This window comes from Pseudophryne corroboree, chromosome 3 (genome assembly GCF_028390025.1).
Source record: "Pseudophryne corroboree isolate aPseCor3 chromosome 3, aPseCor3.hap2, whole genome shotgun sequence".
NCBI lineage: Eukaryota > Metazoa > Chordata > Amphibia > Anura > Myobatrachidae > Pseudophryne > Pseudophryne corroboree.
The window spans coordinates 751,640,306-751,655,956 of record NC_086446.1 but is presented as its reverse complement, the minus strand read 5'-3'; the positions used below and the strand labels follow the sequence as shown (position 1 = coordinate 751,655,956).

The 15,651-nt window shown below is 48.0% G+C and overlaps 1 protein-coding gene across 2 annotated transcripts in view; it reads right to left on the bottom strand.

The window, feature by feature from the left end:
- The window catches only part of ARHGAP19 (Rho GTPase activating protein 19), a 245,174-nt gene extending 241,553 nt beyond the window's left edge, over positions 1 to 3,621 (bottom strand). The window contains exon 1 of one of the 2 annotated variants that reach the window (XM_063962353.1): positions 3,386 to 3,621. In XM_063962353.1, coding sequence (XP_063818423.1) covers positions 3,386 to 3,471 — 86 coding nt within the window. In that variant the 5' untranslated portion in view covers positions 3,472 to 3,621. The remainder of the gene's footprint in view (positions 1 to 3,385) is intronic. The other variant, XM_063962351.1, reaches the window with a different exon arrangement.
- Between the last annotated feature and the right edge of the window lie 12,030 nt (positions 3,622 to 15,651).

Sequence of the window (15,651 nt, the reverse complement as noted above, 5' to 3'; positions counted from 1 at the left end):
GATTATCACCTGCTGGGAATACAGCTTGTGAATTGCCGCTAGCACAGCCTCCCTGTCTGAAGGAGTAATCGGCAAGGCAGATTTTAGGAACCGGTGGGGTGGAGACGCCTCGAATTCCAGTTTGTACCCTTGAGATACTATTTGCAGGATCCAGGGATCCACCTGTGAGCGAGCCCACTGTTCGCTGAAATTTTTGAGGCGGCCCCCCACCGTCATGCGGCGGACTTGGAAGAAGCGGGGGAGGACTTTTGCTCCTGGGAACCTGCTGTTTGTTGCAGCCTTTTTCCCCTACCTCTGCCTCTGGACAGAAAGGACCCGCCTTTTCCACGCCTGTTTTTCTGAGTCCGAAAGGACTGTACCTGATAAAACGGCGCCTTTTTAGGCTGTGAGGGAACATGGGGTAAAAATGCTGACTTCCCAGCAGTTGCTGTGGAAACTAGGTCCGAGAGACCATCCCCAAATAACTCCTCACCCTTATAAGGCAAAACTTCCATGTGCCTTTTTGAATCTGCATCCCCTGTCCAGCTGACAGATCTCCCCTCTGTGCATCTCTCATGTATAAGACTGAGTCTTTTATATGCTCTATGGTTAGGCAGAATAGTGTCCCTGTCTAGGGTGTCAATATTTTCTGACAGGGAATCTGACCACGCAGCGGCAGCACTGCACATCCATGCTGACGCAATAGCTGGTCTAAGTATAATGCCCGAGTGTGTATATACAGACTTCAGGATCGCCTCCTGCTTTCTATCAGCAGGTTCCTTGAGGGCGGCCGTATTCGGAGACGGTAGTGCCACCTTTTTAGACAAACGTGTGAGCGCTTTATCCACCCTAGGGGGTGTCTCCCAACGTGACCTATCCTCTGGCGGGAAAAGGAACGCCATTAGTAACTTCTTAGAGATTACCAATCTTTTATCAGGGAAAGCCCACGCTTCTTCACACACTTCATTTAATTCTTCTGATGGGGGAAAAACTACGGGTAGTTTTTTCTCCCCAAACATAATACCCTTTTTAGTGGTACCTGGGTTTATATCAGAAATTTGTAACACCTCTTTCATTGCTTCAATCATGCAACGAATGGCCTTAGTGGACATTAGACTAGACTCATCGTCGTCGACACTGGTGTCAGTATCAGTGTCGACATCCGCGTCTGCCATCTGAGGTAGCGGGCGTTTTAGAGCCCCCGATGGCCTTTGAGACGCCTGGACAGGCACAAGCCGAGAAGCCGGCTGTCCCGCATTTGGCATGTCGTCAAATTTTTTTGTGTAAGGAGTCGACACATGCACGTAATTCCTTCCATAAGTCCATCCACTCAGGTGTCTGCCCCGCAGGGGGTGACATCCCTTCTATAGGCATCTGCTCCGCCTCCACATCATTATCCTCATCAAACATGTCGACACAGCCGTACCGACACACCGCACACACACAGGGAATGCTCTAACAGAGGACAGGACCCACAAAAGCCCTTTGGGGAGACAGAGTGAGAGTATGCCAGCACACACCAGAGCGCTATATAATGCAGGGACTAACTGAATTATGGCCCTCATTCCGAGTTGATCGCTCGCAAGGCGAATTTAGCAGAGTTGCTCACGCTAAGCCTACGCCTACTGGGAGTGTATCTTAGCTTCTTAAAATTGCGACCGATGTATTCGCAATATTGCGATTACTAACTACTTAGCAGTTTCAGAGTAGCTTCAGACTTACTCGGCATCTGCGTTCAGTTCAGTGCTTGTCGTTCCTGGTTTGACGTCATAAACACACCCAGCGTTCGCCCAGACACTCCCCCGTTTCTCCGGCCACTCCTGCGTTTTTTCCGGAAACGGTAGCGTTTTTATCCACACGCCCCGAAAACGCTGTGTTTCCGCCCAGTAACACCCATTTCCTGTCAATCACACTACGTTCGCCAGAGCGAAGAAAAAGCCGTGAGTAAAAATACTATCTTCATTGTAAAATTACTTGGCGCAGTCGCAGTGCGAATATTGCGCATGCGTACTAAGCGGAATTTCACTGCGATGCGAAGAAAATTACCGAGCGATCAACTCGGAATGAGGGCCAATGTCCCCTATAGCTGCTGTTATATATACTGCGCCTAAATTTAGTGCCCCCTCTCTTTTTTACCCTTTTCTGTAGTGTAGACTGCAGGGGAGAGCCAGGGAGCTTCCTTCCAGCGGAGCTGTGAGGGAGAAATGGCGCCAGTGTGCTGAAGGAGATAGCTCCGCCCCTTTTTCGCGGACTATTCTCCCGCTTTTTTATGGATTCTGGCAGGGGTAATTATCACATATATAGCCTCTGGGGCTATATATTGTGGTATTTTTGCCAGCCAAGGTGTTTTTATTGCTGCTCAGGGCACCCCCCCCTAGCGCCCTGCACCCTCAGTGACCGGAGTGTGAAGTGTGTATGAGGAGCAATGGCGCACAGCTGCAGTGCTGTGCGCTACCTTGGTGAAGACTGATGTCTTCTGCCGCCGATTTTCCAGACCTCTTCTTGCTTCTGGCTCTGTAAGGGGGACGGCGGCACGGCTCCGGGACCGAACACCAAGGCTGGGCCTGCGGTCGATCCCTCTGGAGCTAATGGTGTCCAGTAGCCTAAGAAGCCCAAGCTGGCTGCAAGCAGGCAGGCTCGCTTCTTCTCCCCTTAGTCCCTCGCTGCAGTGAGCCTGTTGCCAGCAGGTCTCACTGAAAATAAAAAAACCTAATTTCTATACTTTCTTTCTAAAGGCTCAGGAGAGCCCCTAGTGTGCATCCAACCTCGGCCGGGCACAAAATCTAACTGAGGCTTGGAGGAGGGTCATAGTGGGAGGAGCCAGTGCACACCAGGTAGTCATAAATCTTTCTAGAGTGCCCAGCCTCCTTCGGAGCCCGCTATTCCCCATGGTCCTTACGGAGTTCCCAGCATCCACTAGGACGTCAGAGAAATGGATATATAGATGAGACAGGTATGACATAACAGGATATATAGATGTGAGATGCATGGGATACAAGATGGATAGGAGATAACTGGATATATTTACAGGATACATGGGGTAGGATATAAATGAGATAACTGCCTAGATATTAAATACATGGGCTACAAGAGGGAGAAGAGGGCATAACAGGATATTGGGATAGGAGACAGAGGAGATAGCTACAGTAGATATATACATTATGAGACAGACCCTACTGAGATATATATATATATATATATATATATATATATATATATATACACACACACACACTATAGCAGGTCAGTACACCTTTAACAAATATACGGGACTTCATTGCCTATTGGATCAGCTGTCATGGTACTACAAGTCCCAGGTACCAGGGCAAGATGGCACTTAAAGCCCAAAACTCATACAGCTGGTGGGCTGCCAACCTGCACTCGCTATGACACGACCACCACTCACCGCCTCATCTCTCTCCCCGCCGCCGCAGCCGCATATTCCTCCGCTGCTGCTGCTACTGCAGCAGCTACTACCGCAGACGCCGCCATGTTGTGTTCAAATCCCCCGCTGCAGCGTCGCCAGTGCCCGTCTAGCGCCCATTGGCCGTACTAGTCCCGCTCCGCCGCGGTGATAGGTGGATTTGAATATTCCTGGACGAGGGTGGGCGGGGACATCGAGCCCCGCAACTGTTTCCAACAGCAAGACCTCGCGCTCTCGCGAGAACTTACGTTATGTCAGCGGGACGAGATGCATCATGGGAGATGTAGTTCTTTTTATATATATATATATTCTACTATTGCTTACATCACTAATTTTCTACAATTAAAACTAATACATTGATGGATTTATGGAACTGGTTCACTTCACATGAAAAAAAAATTCTGTAACCTATGGCAAACAATCAGATTAAGGGCCTTATTCAAGTTCAGTTGCAATTTGGTAAAATCGCACATCGGCCGGTTATCGGACAACTGTGCATGCGCTGCAACCGAATCGTAAGTGTGCGAAACTCGCAATGTATTCACAATGCGATCACAGCGCCCTGAGAGTGCAATCACAATTTGATTGACAGGAAGTAACCGTTCGTGAATGGCAACATGGCGTTTGTGGGAAGTGGTTTGAAAAACACAGGCAGATCATGGTCGTTTTCGGGGCGTGTAACTGACATCAGTTGCAATGGATTGCGACTAAAAACATGGCGCGGGTGTGACTCCATTCTCATTATTCTGAGTAGCCCTAGATCATTGGCAACTATCGATGGTACTTGATTTCTGCGTATGCATCGTAATTATGCGACCGCATACGCACATTTGCAAATGCATCAGTGGGCATCTTTTTCCTTTCTGGACAGCTTTTCACATGCGTTTTTTTTTTAACAGAAGCAGGATTGAGAAAATTGCAATTTCTGGGATACATGTACTAAGATGGGAGTACTATTTAAGATGGGATGTTGCCCATAGCAACCAATCAGATTCAAGGTATTATCTTCTAGAAGGTGCTAGATAAATGAGAAGTAGAATCTGATTGGTTGCTATGCAACATCCCATTTTAAATAGAACTCCCATCTTAGTAAATTTACCCTCTGTCTCAATAGCGATCCAACCTGAATGAGGTCCTAAATATGCGTTTTTGCCAGCGTAGCGTGTAAAATGAAAGCAAATATCCTATTGGTTGTAAGGGATCATCAACCATTTCCTAGCTCTAAGATTTCTAAATACACCCCCACCACATTTTTTGGGGGGAAGTTTATTTTTTTTTCTAATTTCTTCTGTCTAAAAACAAACAAACAAAAAAAACGTACAAAATAAAAAAACAACCTACTTTTATTATCAGCTCATATTGCACATTGGCAGGTATCTATGTATCTATTAGCTTGGTATATTTGCGCACTGGTAAACAATAATAGGTAAGGGATAAGTACCAGCGATAGTTTAATTATCAAGACTGTATCATACCTCCCAACTTTATGCCTGGGTAAGGAGGAACACCTGCGCGCACTTAGCGTTCGCCCGGCCAAAAAGGGGGCGTGTCCTATGGGAAAGGGAGCTTCACGGGAGGGCCCGCGATCGCGAACCACACCCCCATTTTCGTCACTGAGGGGGCATGAGCAGCGCTCTGTGAGCTGCTGGCATGCCCCCTCTCCCTCTGACTCCAGTGGATAGACGCTGCGCGCATGCACCCCTTTACCTGTGGCCACGCCTTCTTTCCTAATTTGTACAGATTTTTATGTTTAAAATGTTGGAGGGTATGTGTTTGTCTCTTTTTCAGTCCGTTGGCGGTACACCAAGGGTTCAGTAATGTCTTACTGGATATACGTGTACAAAAAAACAAAAAAAACATTTTTAGGCGCACTCTTTAGGAAAAGGATAACTGGAAATGGTTAATTTAATACTTAGCGCTTATTAATATATTTAAAATAAAATTCCCCCAAGAGTAAGTAAAAAAAGATACCTGGACGTATTGTTTAGTCTTAGGGTGTGTACACACGGTGAGATTCGGACTTAACCGATTCTCACTGTGCGACGGGGGGCCGAGTTGGCACTTAGCCAGTATCGCAAGCACAAGTGTGCTTGCGATGCTGGCTATGTGCGATTTTGGCTAAGTGTCAATCTTGACTATCTCTTCTATAGAGATAGTCAAGATTGACTTGCCTGCACAGTCTATTTTTTCTGCCGATGCCGGCCGCGCATCGAATCGGGATCGCAAGGTGACTGTCACCTTGCGATCTGCACTATCTTTTCTTCCGATTCTGACTATATAGTCAGAATCGGAAGAAAATATCTCACCGTGTGTACACACCCTTAGAGAAAAAAGTAAAAAACTTTGGGGAATGTTTTAATAGCACAACCACACTAGCTTTTTAAATTAGACTATAACCTTGGACTTCAAGCTGGTACCTGTTAAGAACTCATTACCAAGGTGTGCTGCTACTATAATCCAATTGAGGATTACTCATAATTGTATTTTCCGCTGCCTATAACCCACTGTGGAAATAAGAATGTCTTTTGAGTAATAATGTTTCTCCAACATTTGATGTGAGGCCTTCACACACTTTTTTTAATCAATCAGTGACTTACTCTTGGGGAAATTTGATTTTAAATATATTAATAAATGCTAACAATTAAATTAACCATTTCCATTTATCCTTTTCCTAAAGAGTGTGCTTAAAAAAGGGTTTTTCTTTCTTTTTTCTTGCACAGGTATCTATGTAGTAATAATATTCCAACAATATATTTACAGTAGTTATATATATGCAGGCACCTGTCTAGAGGGGTGTAGTATGGTATGCCGGCGGTCGGGCTCCCGGCGACCAGCATACCGGCGCCGGAATCCCGACTGCCGGTATACCGACAGCTGGTCGAGCGCAAATGAGCCCCTTGCTACGCGCGCCACGCTATCTATTCTCCTTCCAGGGGGGTCGTGGACCGCCAGCAACCTGAAGACCACCCATCTAGAGAGTGCAATGCCCAGGGTTAGTACCTGTCTATGACCAGGATAACTCCTGAAAATCCAGGAATCAAAAAATGTGGCCAGAGTCCCAGGGTAACCTAATCTCAGATGTTAAATGTTTGGAATTGTAAATGTTATGTAGCGATGGTGTCAAGCATTACTGATTTAAACTATAGTACATGACACTGCAGATCCTACTGTCCGGAATGTGTCAAAGAAAGGAGCAAGTGAGCCACAAGCAGGAATCCAGAATTGGGATGGCACTGCAAGGCTGTACGGGTATGGGTCAGTAGGTCGACAGTCATTAGGTCGACATGAACAAGGTCGACGTGGGAAAAGGCCGACATGGTTTTTTTGTGTCGTTTTCTTTGTAAAGTGACGGGGAACCCCAATAAGTCTCCCCGTCCACCGTGTCCCCTTGCATGGCTCACTTCATTCGCCCTGCTTCGGGCAAGGTTACTATTCTGAATCATAGTCCACATGGATCGTAAAGTATGAAAAAGTTCAAAAAATGAAAAGAAAAAAAAGTGAAAAACTCATGTCGACGTAGTACATGTCGACCTAGTGACCATGTTGACCTAATGATCATGTGACCTAATGCATGTCGACCAATAGTGGTCGACCTAATGACTGTCGACCTAAGTGTGGTCGTCCTAATGACCGTATCCCGGCTGTACAGTAAGTGGCAGAAACAGGGGAAGACATCGGAGGCTGGCCAATCCTGATAGATGAGGCTGCTGGGAAAAAAATCAGCTGGGAATTTTATATTTAACTGATACTGAAGCATATTTACACCCAGGGACCTTGTGGAAACAGCTTTTGTTTATACTGATTTTTCAGAATCTGGAAGTTTTTTTCCGTCATTGCTGGAATGTTTTAACACTGCTCCCTGGAAGTTGGTCACCAGATTCCTCTGTTCCAGCTACTGTATTGCATACCTCTCAACTTTGTCCTGGCTGGAAGAGGGACACATGCGTGGCGAAGCCACGTGTGCTCCCAAAAAGGGTGTGTGGCCTATGAAAAGGTGGCATGGCTTTGCGGGAGGACCCGCGATTGCGAACCACGCCCCGTTTTTGTCACTGTGGGGCAGGGCCGGACTGGCCATGTGGCACTTCTGGCAAATGCCAGAAGGGCCGATGGCCACGTGGGCCGGTCCAGCGCTCACTGAGACACGCTGCCGCTCAGTCCGGCGGCAGCGTGTCTCAGCTGTCAGGGGAGGAGAGCGCGCCAGCGCCGCTATGTCTGGCGGCGTATAGTGGACTTCAAACCAGCCGCCGGTTCGTGAGCCAATCAGAGCTCGCGGACCGGCAGCCAATCAAAAGCCGCCGGTCCGCGAGCTCTGATTGGCTCACGAACCGGCGGCTGGTTTGAACGAAGTCCGCTATACGCCCCCGCGCCAGACACAGCCGCGCTGGCGGGCGCTCTCCTCTCCTGACTCACCAGTTTCTCACAGCCGGAGCCCGGAGGAGGAGCAGCAGCAGCAGTAGTGCAGCAGCGGTAAGCAGCTGCAGCACTGGCTGCTGTGGGGGCAATTGTATACCTGGCACTGTGGGGGCAATTGGCTGGCACTGTGGGGCATTTGTATACCTGGCACTGTGGGGGCAATTGTTTACCTGGCACTGTGGGGGCATTTGTATACCTGTCAGGTATACAATTGCCCCCACAGTGTCAGATCCACAATTGCCCCCACAGTGTCAGGTATTACCTGACACTGTGGGGGCAATTGTGGATCTGCCACTGTGGGGGCAATTGTGGATCTGGCACTGTGGTGGCATTTGTATACCTGGCACTGTGGGGGCATTTGTGGATCTGGCACTGTGGGGGCATTTGTGGATCTGGCACTGTGGGGGCATTTGTATACCTGGCACTGTGGGGCATTTGTATACCTGGCACTGTGGGGCATTTGTATACCTGGCACTGTGGGGGCATTTGTATACCTGGCACTGTGGGGGCAATTGTGGATCTGCCACTGCACTATTGGGGGCATATAATGTGAATTTCGGCTCATACCGGGTGCTATAATGTGAATTTCAGCTCATTCTATGTCCTGTAATGTGAATTTCGGCTCACTCTTGTGCCATAATGTGAATTTCGGCTCACTCTGTGTACTATAATGTGAATTTTGGCTCATTCTGTGTGCCATAATGTGAATTTTGGCTCATACCGGGTGCTATAATGTGAATTTCACCTCATTCTGTGTGCTGTAATGTGAATTTCGGCTCATACTGTGTGCCGTAATGTGAATTTTGGCTCATACCGGGTGCTATAATGTAAATTTCGGCTCATACCGGGTGCTATAATGTGAATTTTGGCTCATACTGTGTGGTATAATGTGAAAGAGGCACCAGTACTAGATAGTATAAGGAGTCCTACTAATGTGGTGCATAATGTGTATAAGGGGTGCATGGTGTGGTAAACTACACTGAAGGCCATGCCCCCTTTTGAGTGGCCACGCCCCCTTTTCCGGAGCACGCACTTAATTACAAACTTCACATTTCCATACCCCCACTTAAAAAGTTCCACTTCAACCACTGGTTGTGTGTATTTTAATAGAGAATGATGTACGCTTGTATGTTGTTAGAATATTAATTATATTTGTAAGAGCATAGACTAATAAGCGGGAGGAGTCAGGAATAGTAAGGGGAGGAGTCACAGAGGTGGGCCTGTGTGCTTCAAAAATGCCACGGCCTATTTTTAGTCCCAGTCCGGCCCTGCTGTGGGGGCCACTGGCATGCCCCCTCTCCCACTGACTCCAGTGAATAGACGCTGTGCGCTCTGCTAAGCAGGGCAGCGAGAGACAGAGCCTCCCAACTGCCCCCCCCCCCACCGCGGAACACTGCGGCCTGTGGGTGGGACAGCGGGACAGTCCCCAAAAAACGGGACTGTCCCGCGAAAATCGGGACAGTTAGGAGGTATGGTATTGTCCTGAGAGCCACTTACCTGCTTATAGAATCTTCAGCAAGACAAAAGTGTTTTAGGGAGTACCAGCAATGGCGTCGAGAAAGGGGGGAAGAGGGTACAAATTACCCGGGCCCAGGTCTTACGAAGGGGCCCAGTGGGAACCCTGTGCTTCCTCCCCCTTAACTGGCAGCAGTAGCTGCAGCTTTTCTCCTCAGCCCAGCACACGCTGCTGTGTGCTGGGCTGTAGTGTGACTATGGTGGCAGTTAAAATACCAACAAGTACTGTAGGCATGTAATACCTATAGCACTGGTAATATACATATCTGAGAACACTCAAAATTGGTAAATTGAGCAATGGAAAAACAGATGTGTGCCTTAAGGGCCCCATACACTTATGCGACATGTCCGACCACCGTGTCGCAGGCGATCACCCCGGCAGCCTCCCGGGCTTCAGGATCGCCCAAGATACATTGTATGCTGTACTTTAGCATACAATGTATCTTGGGCGATCCCAGCCATGCCTGCGGGGTCGGACCTGATCGCTAGTGCAGCACGGTCAATCTGGAGGATCCGATCCGATGCTCACGGGAACGCGCATCGGATCAGATCGGAAACACCTCCAAAATGTCCGATTTCATCCGATATATCGGGCAGGATGCCCGAAATCGGATGAAATTGGGCATTATCGTTCTACTGTATGGGGCCCTTTAGTTGTGCTGGCGGAATGCCACATTCTTCTTGGGGGTTACCTTTTCCTGGCTCCAGCACTGAATATGTGCTTGTTATATAACACGCTCAACAAAGGGCTACAACATACGTCTGAATTATTAATCACATGGAGATATAAAATGAACACATATAGAACATTCTTAATGCCAGTTATTGGGGGATATCCTTGTTGGGTACAGACCAGTGGATTAAGGCTTATCGGGCACCTACAATCGAGCTCAGGTGTCACCCACTTTTACCAGTGCAAAGACCAATGGAATTCTGGATATAGAGATGAAGGTCCCACCAGTTCTGCCATCCCTTCTGTTGTCTATTGATCCTTGCAGCCCATTGAGAACCATAATGCTCAGCCACCATTGACTTCAAGGTCTCCAGTTCCTCCTTGGTCAATTCTATTTATCTTTATCTGATTGTTAAGAGCTGTTGCTGCAGCTCGTCTCTTTGGCCTATTGTGTAAGCCCCTACTGCTAGAGGTATATGTCCAGGTAGCAACCTAAGTACCGGTATCTGTGTAGTACACTAAGGGAACAGCAGAGGCTGTTATTGGCAGAAGACCTTCTCACCAGCTCTAGGGGTCTCACACAACAGTGCTGGCGTTACCTAACACTGATTTCTGTAAAATGCTCTGTATACAAGTCAGTCTACTTTGCTTACTTGATTGGTATTCCCTTATTTCTCAGGTAGTGGCTAGCCACCAAGTCTATGCTCCTTATCCTAATGTTTCAGTGCTGTCAAAGCCTAGATGTAAAGGACCTTGAGAAACAAAAAAAAAGGGCCATACTTACTCAAAGTTAAGTGGAGGACTCCTGCAGTGGACCTTCTAGATCTACTTCTTGTACAGCGCTGAATACATCTTGTGGCACATAACAAATAAAAGTTGCTAATAGTAATAATTAATAAATAATATATAATAATAATAATACTTTCCTTTTAGAATTCTCCAGGGCCCTGTGCTCTTTGGTACGTCTCACATGTGCTGAATAGTTATGTTAATGCCTGACCTTGTTATCTGTAGATATCAAAATCCCTGGTCCAACCTGGGTTATTGAACACGGTTTCAATCCGTGTCACAGTGGCTGAAACACAGTTCACACCACAGGCAGCACCCGGAATATTGCCGGGGAAGACTCCTATCTGTGTGCACCTGTGTGCAGTCTGCTAGATCTTCCGGCGATTGGAGATGATATCTCAAAGCGCCGGTGATCCGACTCTCTGGTCCTTGTATAATCTGGGTCATGCCATTCAAACCACAGGCTACATGGGTTGCTCCAGGTTCCACCATGGTAACGACCAGGGTTGGGTCCTTGGATAACACAACCCGATAAGACCCTTTCACACCAAGCCAAGAACCGGGTTGCCCCACCAGTATCCTGGGTCAGAAGTTTGGTGTAAAAGGGATTTTACAGTTTTGTAGTATAGGTTACTCATTGGCCCTCATTCTCCAAGTTGATCGCAGCAAGCAACTTTTTGCTGCTGGTGCGATCAACTAATCTCCGCCTATGGGAGAGTGTATTTTAGCATAGCAGGTCTGTGTTCGCTTGAGCAGTCCTGCTATGCTAAAAAAGTTTCTCTCAAAACTAGACCAGCCCTGGACATACTTACCCAGTACGACGGATCCAGCATTGATGGGCTCAGCTTTGACATCACACCTCAGCCCTCCATTCGCCTGGACACGCCTGCGTTTTTCTTTCCACTCCCCGAAAACGGCAGCAAACGGTAAGTTGATCCCCCGGAACGCCCTCTTGCTGTCCATCTTCTTTCCGCTTTCTTCTCTATCAGCGTCGTTGCTCGGCGACTACTGTCGCCAGGCAATGACGAGTGTGCGCAATGCGTACGCCGCGCATTCCAGACCCGTTCACACCACAGCAAAGAACCGCTGCGTGCGAACGGGTCCGAATGACCCCCATTGTTGGGTACATCTCTTTTCAAGGCGATATGTGCAGAGACATACCACAGTAACATAGGGGATCATGCAGAGTTGATCGCTAGCTGCCGTTGTTCCCAGTGCAGCGATCGGGCTAAAAATCAGCATTTCTGTGCATGCGTATGCACCGCAATGCGCAGGCGCGTCGTACGGGTACAATGAGTATCGTGGGTTTGCACAGAGTGTAACGAACATTCCAGTTGCACGGCCGAACGCAGGAAGATTGACATGAAGTGGGCATTTCTGAGTGACAACTGACCGTTTTCAGGGAGTGCTTAGAAAAATGCAGGCATGGCAGAAAAAAACGCAGGCGTGGCTGGGCAGGTATGTAACATCAAAAGCCGTCCCTCCGTCGTAAGAATCAACGCACACGAAGAGTAACTACAGGGCTGGTCTTGTTTTGCACAAAAAGATTTTGCAGGCGCTCTGCTGCACAAGCGTTCGCACTTCTGCAGAGAGAAAATACACTCCCCAGTGGGCGGCGACAATGCGTTTGCACGGCTGCTAAAAACTGCGAGCGAGCGATCAACTCGGAATGACCCCCGAAGTCAGACACATAGCAACATTAAAGAAAAACCTAGGGAAAGTACCACTGATCTTCCCCGATGAGAGGGGTTCCCACATGGTCTTTACTATTTGTACCTGCCACCTCACTCTTATTAACACCCCAAAAAGGATAGATATAGATGTCTCTAAATTGGTCACTTTCTATTTATCATTTTAACCTTCACAAATTCCCTTACACTCTACCCCATCATTGATGCCCCATTAATTAGTGATGTGCACCGGAAATTTTTCGCGTTTTGTGTTTTGGTTTTGGGTTTGGTTCCGCGGCCGTGTTTTGGATTCGGACGCGTTTTGGCAAAACCTCACTGAAATTTTTTTGTCGGATTCGGGTGTGTTTTGGATTCGGGTGCTTTTTTCAAAAAACCCTAAAAAACAGCTTAAATCATAGAATTTGGGGGTCATTTTGATACCATAGTATTATTAACCTCAATAACCATCATTTCCACTCATTTCCAGTCTATTCTGAACACCTCACACCTCACAATATTATTTTTAGTCCTAAAATTTGCACCGAGGTCGCTGGATGGCTAAGCTAAGCTAAGCGACACAAGTGGCCGACACAAACACCTGGCCCATCTAGGAGTGGCACTGCAGTGTCAGGCAGGATGGCCCTTCAAAAAAATAGTCCCCAAACAGCACATGATGCAAAGAAAAAAAGAGGCGCACCAAGGTGGCTGTGTGACTAAGCTAAGCGACACAAGTGGCCGACACAAACACCTGGCCCATCTAGGAGTGGCACTGCAGTGTCAATTAAGACAGGATGGCACTTCCAAAAAATTGTCCCCAAACAGCACATGATGCAAAGAAAAAAAGAGGCACACCAAGGTGGCTGTGTGACTAAGCTAAGCGACACAAGTGGCCGACACAAACACCTGGCCCATCTAGGAGTGGCACTGCAGTGTCAATCAAGACAGGATGGCCCTTCCAAAAAATTGTCCCCAAACAGCACATGATGCAAAGAAAAAAAGAGGCGCACCAAGGTGGCTGTGTGACTAAGCCAAGTGACACAAGTGGCCGACACAAACACCTGGCCCATCTAGGAGTGGCACTGCAGTGTCAATCAAGACAGGATGGCCCTTCCAAAAAATTGTCCCCAAACAGCACATGATGCAAAGAAAAAAAGAGGCGCACCAAGGTGGCTGTGTGACTAAGCTAAGCGACACAAGTGGCCGACACAAACACCTGGCCCATCTAGGAGTGGCACTGCAGTGTCAATCAAGACAGGATGGCTCTTCCAAAAAATTGTCCCCAAACAGCACATGATGCAAAGAAAAAAAGAGGCGCACCAAGGTGGCTGTGTGACTAAGCTAAGCGACACAAGTGGCCGACACAAACACCTGGCCCATCTAGGAGTGGCACTGCAGTGTCAATCAAGACAGGATGGCCCTTCCAAAAAATTGTCCCCAAACAGCACATGATGCAAAGAAAAAAAGAGGCGCACAAAGGTGGCTGTGTGACTAAGCTAAGCGACACAAGTGGCCGACACAAACACCTGGCCCATCTAGGAGTGGCACTGCAGTGTCAATCAAGACAGGATGGCCCTTCCAAAAAATTGTCCCCAAACAGCACATGATGCAAAGAAAAAAAGAGGCGCACCAAGGTGGCTGTGTGACTAAGCTAAGCGACACAAGTGGCCGACACAAACACCTGGCCCATCTAGGAGTGGCACTGCCGTGTCAATCAAGACAGGATGGCCCTTCAAAAAAATAGTCCCCAAACAGCACATGATGCAAAGAAAAAAAGAGGCGCACCAAGGTGGCTGTGTGACTAAGCTAAGAGACACAAGTGGCCGACACAAACACCTGGCCCATCTAGGAGTGGCACTGCAGTGTCAGGCAGGATGGCCCTTCCAAAAAATTGTCCCCAAACAGCACATGATGCAAAGAAAAAAAGAGGCGCACCAAGGTGGCTGTGTGACTAAGCTAAGCGACACAAGTGACCGACACAAACACCTGGCCCATCTAGGAGTGGCACTGCAGTGTCAGGCAGGATGGCCCTTCCAAAAAATTGTCCCCAAACAGCACATGATGCAAAGAAAAATGAAAGAAAAAAGAGGTGCAAGATGGAATTGTCCTTGGGCCCTCCCACCCACCCTTATGTTGTATAAACAGGACATGCACACTTTAACGAACCCATCATTTCAGCGACAGGGTCTGCCACACGACTGTGACTGAAATGACTGGTTGGTTTGTGCCCCCACCAAAAAAGAAGCAATCAATCTCTCCTTGCACAAACTGGCTCTACAGAGGCAAGGTGTCCACCTCATCATCATCCTCCGATTCCTCACCCCTTTCACTGTGTACATCCCCCTCCTCACAGATTATTAATTCGTCCCCACTGGAATCCACCATCTCAGGTCCCCGTGTACTTTCTGGAGGCAATTGCTGCTGGTGAATGTCTCCACGGAGGAATTGATTATAATTCATTTTGATGAACATCATCTTCTCCACATTTTCTGGAAGTAACCTCGTACGCCGATTGCTGACAAGGTGAGCGGCTGCACTAAACACTCTTTCAGAGTACACACTGGAGGGAGGTCAACTTAGGTAGAATAAAGCCAGTTTGTGCAAGGGCCTCCAAATTGCCTCTTTTCCCTGCCAGTATACGTACGGACTGTCTGACGTGCCTACTTGGATGCGGTCACTCATATAATCCTCCACCATTCTTTCCATGGTGAGAGAATCATATGCAGTGACAGTAGACGACATGTCAGTAATCATTGGCAGGTCCTTCAGTCCAGACCAGATGTCAACACTCGCTCCAGACTGCCCTGCATCACCGCCAGCGGGTGGGCTAGGAATTCTTAGCCTTTTCCTCGCACCCCCAGTTGCGGGAGAATGTGAAGGAGGAGATGTTGACGGGTCACGTTCCGCTTGACTTGACAATTTTCTCACCAGCAGGTCTTTGAACCTCTGCAGACTTGTGTCTGCCGGAAAGAGAGATACAACGTAGGTTTTAAATCTAGGATCGAGCACGGTGGCCAAAATGTAGTGCTCTGATTTCAACAGATTGACCACCCGTGAATCCTGGTTAAGCGAATTAAGGGCTCCATCCACAAGTCCCACATGCCTAGCGGAATCGCTCTGTTTTAGCTCCTCCTTCAATGTCTCCAGCTTCTTCTGCAAAAGCCTGATGAGGGGAATGACCTGACTCAGGC